This window comes from Macrobrachium nipponense, chromosome 20 (assembly GCF_015104395.2).
Source record: "Macrobrachium nipponense isolate FS-2020 chromosome 20, ASM1510439v2, whole genome shotgun sequence".
Classification (NCBI taxonomy): Eukaryota; Metazoa; Arthropoda; class Malacostraca; order Decapoda; family Palaemonidae; genus Macrobrachium; species Macrobrachium nipponense.
In genome coordinates, this window is record NC_061089.1 from 61523026 (window position 1) to 61536788 (window position 13763).

The 13763-nt window shown below is 35.8% G+C and overlaps 1 protein-coding gene across 1 annotated transcript in view; it reads right to left on the minus strand.

Moving 5' to 3' along the window:
- LOC135226586 (cytochrome P450 3A2-like) overlaps positions 1-13341 on the minus strand; it is a 19002-nt gene extending 5661 nt beyond the window's left edge. The window contains exons 1-4 of the mRNA XM_064266281.1: positions 13160-13341; positions 7961-8142; positions 4275-4965; positions 2617-2835 (exon numbers count right to left, since the gene is read on the minus strand). Coding sequence (XP_064122351.1) covers positions 2617-2835; positions 4275-4965; positions 7961-8137 — 1087 coding nt within the window. The 5' untranslated portion in view covers positions 8138-8142; positions 13160-13341. The remainder of the gene's footprint in view (positions 1-2616; positions 2836-4274; positions 4966-7960; positions 8143-13159) is intronic.
- Between the last annotated feature and the right edge of the window lie 422 nt (positions 13342-13763).

The following is a 13763-nucleotide window of genomic DNA, read 5'->3' on the forward strand; positions in this document are numbered from 1 at the left end:
TTTGACCTTTGTTTGTTTACTTATAGAATTTGCAATAATTTGATTCCCGACTGGCTTTTTGAATTCCCCACTGCGGCGATGTACAAGTATGACCTACTTGTAGCTAAAGCAATATCGATTAAGGGGCCAAGGGTCTGGAACAACATCCCAACTAATATTAGACTGCACCTCCAATCAAGTTTTCAAAAAAAAATTAAAATCATATTTTCTCGAAAGAAAAATAGTATAAGGAAATACGTATACAGGGAGTTCATAAATAGTTCATAAATAAGTGGCTTGCCTTCCTTAAAGCTTTTAGAGCCTTGATCGAAAGATTTATCTTGCAGTTTTATTGTGTTGTACTTTTACCGTGTGTGTGATTTTATTTTGAAAGCTTTTGCAGTTTAAGTCAGCCTTCATTGGTGATGTTAACTACTGAATATAATGCTAGTTTGGCGTTAGTTCGATATATTAAATCATGTACTGTCCTTGACCTTTTTACATCGTTTTTAGTGCGTTTAACTGGCATCTCATTATTATTTTTATTTTTATACTTAGGTCATTCAATGTTGTAAGTATGTGTTTGTACAGTTATAGGTTTTGTTAACTTGATTTAAAACGGAAATACTAATGTAATAAGATTTTTTTTAGATTTTAAGTTCTAATTAAGTAATCCTTGGAGAGGGGCGAACCATGCGTGGCTGACTTGATGAGATGTTCTAAGAAGCAACAGTTTATCAGTAATTGAATCATTTTGTATTTCTCATTACTGTATATAGAAAGTTTTATTTTTAAAGCATAACTTGCACTTGTGATAATGCTATCATTTAGGAAATTTAGGGTGAACTTAGTATGACTTAGATATTGCTGGCAAGAGGGTTTTGCTAGTCTAGCAACGCGAACTTTGAACTATTTTTTTTTCGTAAAATTATAGAGATCGCATATTTAATTTATTTATATTAAAACGTCAACTCCCCTTCTATCATTTAAACATCTAATGTCATTTACAAATCTTATTTGGTTTGCATTGTATACTAGTGATATATTAACACTCATGTCGTTCGCATCTTCAGTACCATATTTAAGGTATTTCATGTAGAAAATGCATAATTTTACTGTTTTATAAGACTCAGAAATTTGTTGTTTTAAATGATTTCTCAATAATGTACTATTTTTAAACTGTTGATTTTGTATATTTTTTTAGCTTTTTAAAAATGATTTAACCACAAGAATTCTTTGAGATAGGACGCGGTTATGTGTGGATGACTTTATGATATAAATTATACGTATCTTGTATCTTATAAGTCAATAGACATTGTACATATTTTCAAAATATGGCGTGCCGAATAACCATTGTAAAATGGAAATAAAGTTTTTCATTTAATTTATTCTGACACTCTCTCTCTCTCTCTCTCTCTCCTCTCTCCTCTCATCTATCATCTCTTCTCTCTCTCTCTCTCTCTCTCTCTCTCTCTCTCTCTCTCTCTCTCTCTCATAAGATCTACCTTGCCCTATTCTCAGTATTTCACCTTATGTTTGATATTCAATATCTAACAGGTCTCAAGTAGCTGGATGTACCGACTATATAAGGCGCATTTCAACATAAATTTACGCTTAAGGCTTATGAGAAAGGGATTTGTTTAAAATTTATACATGATATCTTTCTACCGGCTCCAAGTTTATCTATTCAACCCTATGTTGGTGTAATTTATGTATGAAAACATGAAATACTTTCTTTTATAAACTTTTTCGATTCATAAAAAAGTGAAAGCCTTTAAATGTGTTCATTATCTTTCAACGTCGTTAGATATATTAAGTGACCCGAAATTTTGACTGAATGTCATGCACTCACCTCTGAGAAATGAGAAAGCAGCAAATAAAAGAGCAATTTCCCTCATGAGTAATATGTGAATAATGGTAAGTATGATGTGTGTTATTTTTTTTAAGTTACTTGTGTGATTAGGGAACTTTCCTGAAATTGTTGTAATCATCAGATACAAATTAATATCCTCAATCATATTTTGAAAAATACGGTTATCACACACACACACAAACCATATAATCATATGTATAGCATTGTATTTTACAGAATTATGCTTGCACGGATTGGAAAGTAAATTTTTTATAGTTTACTCATTAAAAAGGTCAAGGTTCCTTGTTTTCTATTATCAACGCACAGCTACTTTAAAGAAAACGTCCCTATTAAGTGGGAGCCTATTGTGAAATCTACAGAGTTTGCCTTCTCTCGAGAACTTTGACGCTTGCTGAAGACCTCATAATTGACTGTGCCATGAACTAAGCTAAAACTGTCTAGAATAGCATAAAAAGGAATAATGTTGACTATAAGACTCTAGGATATGTTTATCTATCAAATTAACCATCCAAATTTTGTTTTTCATTAAAAATACATTTTTGTAGGCCGTTTGGTTTTGGGCCTGCCCTTTTAGTGATCAACTAGATATCAGGAACGAATGAAAAACATATATTAATTTAGGCTCCGAAAATTCAATTGAAGGCCCTAGTGTTTTCCCACCTTCACATCTACCTAACGCTCACACTAATACTCTCTGACATGAATACAAACTGACACCCTCATTTTAAACTTCAAAATCTCAATAGCCGATATACTCTACCTACCCATAATGCACGCATCGAGGTATTTGGACTCCATTACTCCTTGGTACGTTAATTTTCCTTCCTTCTTAACTATTTCCTGAAGTTCTTGACGCAGTCGCTGTTGAACTTCTGGGTTCTTGGACAAGAGGTACGAAGCAATTGCTATTGTCGTTGCTGTCGTATCGTAACCGACGATGATGAACATGATGCTCTGCGAAATTAGGGTTGTATCGTCGAGAACTGCCAAAGACATAAGGGTATGGAGGGTTATTTCAAAGGGAATATTCAATTCACGCTCGTATTTTTTATGAAGAGGCTACCTTACTACACGAGTGAGTCAGAGTAGTACAATGTAATATATTTAGTTCTTTTGAAATAGAACATTTACTAGGTTTGTTCAGGCAGCTTTGTCCATAAAGGTTAGAAATACGACCTTACAAAACCAGCCTTAAAAAAAGATAGGTTGCTTTGACATGACCCTGGAATCAAAACACAAGATAAATCTCAGTTCTTCGTTTTTTATACTTGGCAACTGGTTCAAAAAATGACATTTCAAGATTGGTAAGCCACGTTCTAATTAGAATCGTACTACTAACAGAAATTATAATCTTGTGCTCCACTACAAAGAACATCCTTCCCACAAATGCTACCATAAAATAATAATAATAATAATCTTAGAAAGAGACAAGGATGCACTATAAAGGCCGAGCCCTATCACCATTTCTAAAATTGGTACATTTTCTGTAAGAAAGGCCGTTAATAAGCGACTACTTGGCAGTCTTCACAAATTTGGTTTCTTGATTACTGTTGGCACGATTCTTTTATTTTGGTTACATTATGTGAAAGGGACAGGTCGATTTAAAATACACTTGTCAGCGGATTTTAGCAGGACGTTTTAGATTAGATAATCTTAAATTTTCTAAGCTATGGCCACCATTTTGGAATAAGATTTTAAACAATCTAAGTGTAGATTCCCGTTTGTAGTGCACTTAGAAATATTGTTTTCATGTTGTAATTATTTTCACTTTGTATTACCAAGATCAAAGCCACTATTCGAAAGGGAATCAAATAAACAATTTGGCAATTAACTGCCTCCTATGCGAGACGCTTGCTTGCTTAAACATTGTGCGTCTAATTCCGCTAGTCATACTTGTCAGTTATGGATGAATTTGGCTTTTTTATTATATTATTTCTATGTCATAACTATTAATGCAATTTTTTTTATCTGATACTGTATCTGAATGAAAGAAAAAAAACTATTGAAACGGTGTTTTTAGCCAGTCGTAAGGTTTTTAAATCAAACTCCAAGTTTTGGTGGGAATCTTTAAATATTCTAAAGTTTCTAAACACTGTCTAGACTTTGGAGGGATGTTTCTAAACAATCCATAGATTTCTAAGTCAAGGGCTACAATTTAATAGGACGGTCTTCAAAAACCTTACGATTTTAATCAGAAAGCTAAATTTTAATACGACGTTTTTAAGCAACCTAAAATTAAATTATCTAGATTTTAAAAAGCCGTTTTAAAGCAACCAACAGATTTTTTGAATCATGGGTTAGTGACCCAGAAGACTTGAATCTCTATTGAACTGTGCTAAACAAATCCAAGTATAATTTTTAATTTACTTATACTAAGATAAAGTCGTTAGCCTACACAGGATAACATCACGAGGGCACTTACTCTTTGCTTTGGTCTCGTCATCAGGAGAATGTTCTTCACTGGCTTGTGCCTCTAAGAGTAAGTCTAAGAAGTCACCCCTTTTGGATCCCCTCCTTCTTGCTGCGATGGTCTCTTCTGCAACTTGCTGGAAGAAGAATTTCTCCTCTGGGAAGAGCCCCATGTCTATGAGACCGGTTATAAATGGCACCGAGGAAACCATCGCGACCTTCAGCATCCTCAGAAATCCAGCTGCTAAAAATGGCTGAACCTTCGCGGGGAACACGGCATCCTCGTCTTCGAAGGAGTTGCATTCTAGTCCAAAAGCACAGGAGGCGATGGTGTCTATGGTGAATCTCCCACATGCTTTTTTGACATTTAGATAGGGTTTCTTGGCGGCCTCCTTCAGGCAGAATGCCTTAAGGGCATCAGCCTTCTCACAGACAAGGTGGAACATGTTCTTCATCTTCCCTGATGTGAAAGTAGGCGTCATGACGTTTCTTAATCTTTTCCATTTCTCCCCGTTTACGATGAACAACATTTCACTCATTGCTCGATCATTTTTATGCAAGGAGGTGAATGATTGTCTCAGCGAAAAGTGATCGAAATCTTTGACCAAAATTTGCTTAATCATCTCTGGATCAGATATGTAGAGGATAGGCGACAGGAAGACGTATGCCCCGCTAAGGCCGTCTTTGGTGTAATTCCTGTACACCTGTAAAAGAGTAATGATACGAAAAAGCTATGGATCTCCCTTTGTTCCTAAGTTAAAAGAAGATTTCAAAGTTGAACAACTTTAAACAATGCCCAGGTATAACTGAACGTTAGTGGTGTATGTTGTAATTTCATATTATCATACTTCTTCTATCTTGCCTAATATTTTTTTTATAAGCAAGGATAAATAAATGAATAATATTCTCCGTATCAAATACATTTTAGTTGGTGAGAAAAGTCTCTATATCAATTCTTTTGTTTAAAATCTGGCCTCCTTATTCAGACTAATTCTTACTCTGTTACTGATAAAAAGCATACAAAAAATTCCATTTTTTGTAGAGTACATTTGTAAATTACAGTAACAATAACGTTATTCTGTCTAACACCCTTCCTCTTTTTCCAAGTTCATATTTTCTGGGAACTCAAACTTTACAAGAAGACAGCATACTTTCGTGTGCTTCTTAGCACAAGTTCCAATATACTGTGTAGTGTGTAGCAGATTAGTTATATACATGCACGCACGCACAGTCATAATTCCATGATCTAGTATGTCTAGTGATAAAAATACACAAATTTACTATTGCGCATGAAAATCCACAATTACTCATATACACATGTATGAACACAATGCATGCACAGACTCATACATACATATATATGGAAATGAACAAATGGGAGTGTGTTTTACAGAAATAAATTTGACTCACATCAGGACCGAACCCGAGTCTTTCAAGTAAGAGTCCGAGGCGTTGGCAACTGATTCACATTGGTAATAAAAGAAGCTGGAAGCTAAGTACTCTGTACCTGAGGTTTTCGCCGGGAAGGCGTCTAGCGCCTAACATACCAACGAAACTGGATCAAATTCTCTGTTATATTAGGCAGTATGCGACTGCCCGGGAGAAACCTCAAGTACGGAGTACTTGAGTTCCAACTTCTTTATGACCTGTGCAGATGAATTGCTAACGCCCTGTGCTTCTCGTTCCCAGGTGTACAATTCCGTCAGATCTCACAGTGAAAGGCCATGTCGAATGAAATGTTAGCAATTCACTCTGCTGGGTTGGGAAGTTAAATAAAATTCGCTGGAATTTTAGACATTAGGCCCCTGCTCGGGAGAGACCTCAGGTACGGAGTAAATAGGATCCAACTTCTATTACCTGCGTAGATGAATTGCTGATGCCCTGAACTCTCACTTGAAAGAAGGGGGCGTAGTTCTGATGTGAGTCAGAGATGTTTTTCTGTGAAACATGTTCCCTTGTGTTCATTTCCATTGGAATGATAGTCACTGCCTGGGAGAAACCTCAGATACGGAGTACTTAGGTTCCAACTTCTTTTATAATCTGTGTGGATGAAATGCTAAAATCCTGGACTGTCACTTGAAGACCAGGGTTTAGTCCCCAAGTGACCCGGGCTTACACCCATCTACAATTATGGTGGCTAGTAGGAGGAGCAGGCCGTGGTAGACCATGCAATTTTAAACCCAACACTTTACTAATAAGCTGTGTTATTATATATATATATATATATATATATATATATATATGTATATATATATATTATATATATATATAATATATACACACACACACACACAAACACACACACATATATATATATATATAGGTATATATATAATATATATATATATATATATATATATATATATATATATAACGATGGACGGTGGCAATCAACAGCCAAAATATAGCCATAAGGAATTTGAGGAAGACATCTCAGGCATTTGCATAGTTTATTGCTGACGTTTCAAGGCCTAGCCTCCTTATCAAAGCTGTCAAATATATACAAATACATTTAAACATCATAAAAGACTCGGACTTAAAAGATAATATGCTAAAAACAAATACAAGACAATTAGTTCAAATTGCCAGGAGAAAGGCATTACCATTCAAGTGGAAAAAATGAAACGAGTGACGAGGAGAAACGTCATAAGTCCAGGGTAAACTTCTGCTAAGAAAAGAAGGGTGGAGGCAGTTGGTTGTTTAATTAAGGAACTGCCTCTTTTATAGAAAGTGACTCGAGGTTTGCCCGCTGATGAAGTGAACGAGCCCTCGACAAAATTTTAAATTGGTCGTATTCAATGCTTACTTTGCATTTTTTAGCATGCTCTCGTATACTGTAAAACTGGATTCGACAGCTGGACCCCAGTACGATGGCTAACACCTCTGTGACAATCGATGTGGACTTTCAGTCACCTACGAGAGGCACCGACATATTCCCCTGACTACATCGGGGGCAAGAAAATAAATACACGGTGTTCGATGTCATCAGACATTTTCTTGGCCCCGATGTAGTCAGGGGAAAAATGTCGGTGCCTCTCGTAGGTTACTGAAAGTCCGCATCGATTGTCACAGAGGTGTTAGCCATCGTACTGGGGTCCAGCTGTCGAATCCAGAGTTTTCCAGTATACGACAGCATGCTAAAAAAATGCAAAATAAATATTGAATACAATCAATTTAAAATTTTGTCGAGGGACCGTTCACCTGAGCAGCTGGCAATCCTCGAGTCATTTTGTATAAAATAGGCAGTTCCAAAATTTGAACAACCAAACTGCCTCCACCCTCTTTTCTTAGCATAAGTTTACCCTGGACTTTTTAACGTTTCTCCTTGTCAGTTGTCACTCGTCTTATTTCTTTCCACGTGGATGGTAATACTATCTATGGCATATTAAACTAAATGTTTTGTATTTGTTGTTAGCATATTATTTTTAAGTCCGAGTCTTTATGACATTTTAATGTATTTGTATATATTTTACAGCTTTTATAATGAGGCTAGGCCTTGAAACGTCATCAATAAACCATGCAAATGCCTGAGATGTCTTCCTTAAATTCGTTATGGCTATATATATATATATATATATATATATATATATATATATATATATATATATATGATATATAGATATATATATATATATATATCTATATTATGGGATCTGAACGTAAGATCAAGCATTTGTAGTTCGCATTTCGATTGTTTACCTTTTCATCAAAAGTCCATCTACCAGGATTTCCCGCCACAATGTCGACGAAATTCCCGAGGAAAGGCAGAGCTGGGGGAGAGAGAATGCCTCGTTTGGCCCAGTAACTATGCCGGTGTTTGTTGTAGAGCCACAGTGATGTCACAAACAAGGCCACGAGGGCCAGCGTTGCCAACATTATGCCTGAAAATGATGATAATAGCATAAGCAACAACTGCAATAGTAGTAGTGATTACAACAACACAACAAGAGTATTATGAGAAAAATATTACCATGACAACAGAGAGGCCAACTTTAAATGAAAAAATTAGAGAGAATGATTATAAGAACCAACTAATTCCCTCCTTTCACCAAAATTAATCCGAGCGTGGGATCTCAAGAGTCGTTTTGTTTAAGAGGAAAATATTCTCAATTCCTCGACCAGCAGTTTGTGGATCCAAGCCTATATATGCACGCACTGACTGAAGTCCGTTCCACAAGATTTCAGTCTGACAACACTGATATGAAAAACACGTCTCACGATAACTAAGAATTTGGCGTCTTCTTGTAAATAATGCGGCTGAACTATTTCACAATTCTGATCAATATCCAGCTTTTTTTGCAGCTAGTCTGTCTTTGATAACAAACTCTCTACATCAGCAGGTGTTCTCAACCTTTATATGGCCACGCCCCCTCTAAGAGTCGGTCCTTCCTTCCACGCCCCCCTTGCATATTAGGTAGAATTCCCTCCCAAACTTGAAAAAAAAGAGAAAAAGGAGCAGTTTCGAGGGATAGGGAGGGAGGTCAATAATGACAAAACATTGTAAAACCAATGAGCCTAACTAGAGTAGTAGACTCTAGGAAAGTAACGTTATAAGGCGATACTTTTGCACTCTTTCATAGACTACTGAATATCAGTTCCTCAATCATTAAGAGAATAACGAATATAATTAGAGAATCTTTTTTATTCATTTTTCCCTAGGGCTCGCGCCTCCCCTGGAAATTGCTGACGCCCCCCTAGTTGGGCGCACCCCTAAGGTTGAGAACCACAGAGCTAGAGAAATCAATATTAGTTTATCAGGATTTTTATCAGTTAATATTATCATCAAATGCCATTCAAAGTTCAAGGTATTGTTCTAATCCCGTCTGAAATATAATAAAATATTTACTTAAATACTAATACCCTTGAAATTTTCTTTCGGAAGCATTGTGCTTGAGAACTCTTGAATATTTTTACGTTGACATTATCGTCTTTTACTTTCAGGCCCAAATTTACTGACACAGATAAACATTTGAGTAATAAGTGAAAGATAAAGAGATAGTGTTTTGTAAGGGATAGTCAAGTGAGATGCAAAAATGTTGCCGCTCAGGGCAGGGATAAGGCACCTCTGGTCGCTGTCATGATGACTGGCAGCTTTCTAAGTGGTTTATGTTTTCTTCTTCATCTTCTTCTTCTTCTTCTTCTCTCAGCAGTGCATATCTTAAGGAAATTTCACTGGGCGACCAAATGGATACTATGATTTGTAATATGGGGAACACTACAATACTACAGCCGAACGCCATAGGCTCGAGACATAAAGCTCTGGGGTCAGGGGTGAGCGCTCCCCCTGCCGGGTCGGGGCAGAGACCCGGAAGCCAAAACTGCAAGGGTAACTTTTCCATTTTTTCTTAACAATTCCTGTCAATTTTGGAGATTTGTCTGGTCGCCCAATAGAAAAAATTCTTCTTACTAGGCGACAATTTTTCTTCGGTCGCCCAAGTATAATGTTAAAATATGCACTGCTTCTCAGAAAATGCAAGTCGCAAAATATCATCCTATTTCGTGCCATATTTAGTAAAAGAGCTTTTATGATTGAAGTTAATAGACTTTACAACTTTCTTCTGATTCTTCTTCTCTCCGACTCGGCAGTCTTAATTCGCCTTATAACATTCAAGCGCAGTTGTCTTTTTCTGATCCACGCTATGCATTTCTGTGTTGGGCTAAACCTCACAGAATAGAGAAAAATAAAGACTAATTGTGTTTGTGCGTGTGTGTGTGTGTGTATGTGTGTGTTTGAGAGAGAGAGAGAGAGAGAGAGAGAGAGAGAGAGAGAGAGAGAGAGAGAGAGAGAGAGAGAGAGAGAGACTTGCAGATCTGCTGCACAAAATTAGGATTGTGAATTTCAGTTTAAGGTGACTGAATTTTAGAATGTTTAAATATGAATTTTCGCACTCTTTGAACAACAACAACAATAATGATAACAATGTTTGTTTACAAGTAATACTACAAGGCCCTCGTAGAATAATGGGTACCTTGTTAAACTCATAGTAACAACAACTCTTCATTGTCTTTATTCCAGAGTCATCATTGCATGCAAAAAGCTCTTTGCCAATTCTACTGGGAAAAGCAGACTAAGATCCTATTTATTGTTTTATTTTTAATCTTTTTTTTTTTGCTTGGATTAAACGCATTACTTTTTACAGTATGGCATTAGCTTTAGTTTCTTTACTGAGAGTGAAGTTGGCTACTGGATTTATTTAGCTCACATTATCTAATATATTGCAAGAACCATTGTCCTTATTTTTATTAAGTAGAATATTAGGTGACAGTTAGAATTCGTGTTCACCGTCTACACTTTAGCAAAGAAGTAGCCAGACGGTTATTTCAATTTTCTTGTGAGATGGGATGGGAGAACGATTTTTCTCGCAACCAAGTAAATATGCACGTTAATTATCTCTTAAGTCCCGTGTACAACTTCAACCAGCGAAAATAAAAGAGAGAGAGAGAGAGAGAGAGAGAGAGAGAGAGAGAGAGAGAGAGAGAGAGAATTGCATTTGTATGTGTACGTGTAAAATAAAAAAGAACCATAATAAACTGCCATTGCCATAGTCATTCCTCAACTTTCCAATAAAAATTGAACACCCTATGAAGATGACTTCCTTGTTATTTTTATTTTAGACTATGCCAGCCTTGAGCTAGCACAGCCTCTTGCTCCTAGAGCATCTCGTAAAGACCTTACCTCCAGAGTCTCCTTTGCTTTAAACGAATGCATCGAGGCCTCCCTTTCATACATAGAGCACCAGCCATATTCATATTGCGCATACTTTCGCGCACCCTAGATATCAAGGACTCTCTTATAATCTACCACTTTTTAGGTCTATCTCTCTCCACTTTTCTCTAAAGGCTTGTGTTGTATACATTTTCTACAAACGTTTCGCTCAATCCTTACTCTTGCATCCTCTCTACAAGAACTGATCTCTTCAGCGCACACTGGTTCGTTCTTCACCATTTCTAATTTTTTCTTTCTTTTTTATCGCATCATCTCATCTTTATATTTCTTCTATCATTTTTTTAACATCACATATTCTTCCCAAGTAGACCCTATTATCCTTCATATATTAAATATTACTTTCAACACGACACGTCAGTCGTAACCGGCTCAGTCTGTCAACCTTTTCGTTCTTCCTACACTCGTCTCTGTTCCCCCTTTTGAAGAATTCTCGCTGTTTCCCTCGCACAGTCTTTGCTTATTCTCGTCTCATTCTTCTGTCGTCCATAATATTCACCCTCCATTCTCCTACTATCAATTCTAACATTAGTCACGCCAATTCCTTGTCTTCTGTTTACGGTAATCTTTATACTTCTGTCATTTCATTTTCCCCTCTTGAAGAACTTTCCAGCAGTAATGTTAAGCAGCTGCAGGGACTTTACAAATCCTCGCTGGGGACTTATTTTATACCAAACCAGTTTCTTTCCTTTTGCGTATTCATATACATGCTTTACTTTCGCCGTAACGATGTCTGATCGCTTTGAACAAACCAACTTCAAGACACATTTTCCAAACTCCAGATAACATTAATTTTTTTAAGCTCTTATACTTCTCGGTAAAAATGATTTAAGCCTATCTTTGTCAAATAGTAAGAAGCCGAAACATTTCTTACGGATCACTTTGATTTATTTATTTATTTTATTTTAATTTTTTTTGCTGTTAAGTTCATAAAGTACTCGAGCAATCCAAGGTCTTCACTATCACTTTCCTGAATAATTGATATGAACTGAACCGATATTATCTCTAATCACTGTAACGTGCTTACTCATGTGTAAGTAAATATACATACATATGTCTCTAAGTATATTTTGAAATACAAATATATTGTACATATGAATAATCTAACGCTTGCACTTTCAAAAACATACAAAAATACAACTCCATTATATATATATATATATATATATATATATAGATATACTACTATATATATATATATATATATTATTTATATATATATAGTATATATATCATATATATATATAATATATATATATTATTCATATATATCTATATATATACATATATATATATATATATATATATATATATATATATATATATATATATATATAGTAGAAATAACACTTTGCAATAAGGGAATTATTTTTATGTTCTACCCACACCAGAAGTTCTGACCTAGGCCTTTTTAAGGTATAACTTGATGGCCAAGAAAAGAAAAGAAAGCATTGTCATCTTAGGTCCAAGGTTTAACTCAAGATCCATCCAGAAAGGAATATGGTTGAATCCGTATTAAACTTCCCTTTAGAGGTAGGTTATTCCAACTGTCAGAAAAGTTCAATTTAAATTTTATTTTATATGTGAACGAACGATAATCTTAGTGTAAAGTCATTGACAATGCTCACAATGCACACACACTACACACACACACACCACTACACACACACAACAACACACACACATATATATATATATATATATATATATATATATATATATATATATATAATGTGTGTGTGTGTGGTGTGTGTGTGTGTGTGTGTGTGTGTGTGTGTGTGTGTGTGTGTGTGCATTGTGAGCATTGTCAATAACTTTACACTAAGATTATCATTCGTTCAAATATAAAGCCACTAAAATAAAATTTAAATTGAACTTTTCTGACAGTGGGAATAACCTACCTCCAAAGGGAAGTTTAATACGGATTCAAGCATATTCCTTTCTGGGATGGATCTTGAGTTAAACCTTGGACTTAAGATGACAATGCTTTCTTTGCTTGGCTATCAAGTTATACCTTAAAAAGGCCTACGTCAGAATTCTGGTGTGGGGTAGAACATAAAAATAATTCCCTTTTGGCAAAAGTTGTTATGAAGGTGGAGTGAATTTGATATCAATGGATTATTGGTGTGAGTGTGTTTGTATTATTCCATCTTTAGTGTACAGAAAATCCTTACTTGTGGTCGAGTGGAAGTTCCTTCGGAGTCTGAGTTGTGGATGGGCTCCAGCTGAGTGCCCCAGCTAGACTGACAGACGGTGCCACATTACATTATGCTCATTAGTGCCCAATGACGCTGTAGGCGATCCGGCGCTATTTTGAACATGGTAACTGGTCACCAGTTTTAAAGCTTTCTTGTTTGTTTCGCCATTCTGTTGTAAAAAGGAAAAGTAAATCGATTCACTGGTTGTTATAATGGTCCGAAAATGGCAGGTTGATGAACCAGATTATATACACAATTTTTTTCCACATTGTAAGCAGGCAGTAGTATTCTGTTAGAGATGAGTGGATTGATGCATGAATATTCAAAATGTAAGCATTCACTTTCAAACTATAAGGATTTAAAGGCATGCATTGTCTAATAATTTGAGAAAGACATACGAATAGCACTGATTCATAAAAATTACACTTCATTCGTATTCAACGACAGCATACACAGGCAAAAAGGACAAACGAATCGATGTACAGCGGCGAATGCAAACAACTGCTATTTTCGTACACTACCTCATAGTAACGACACAAAACAACACATACTTTTTGTTCATTCCTATCTTGGTGTAGAC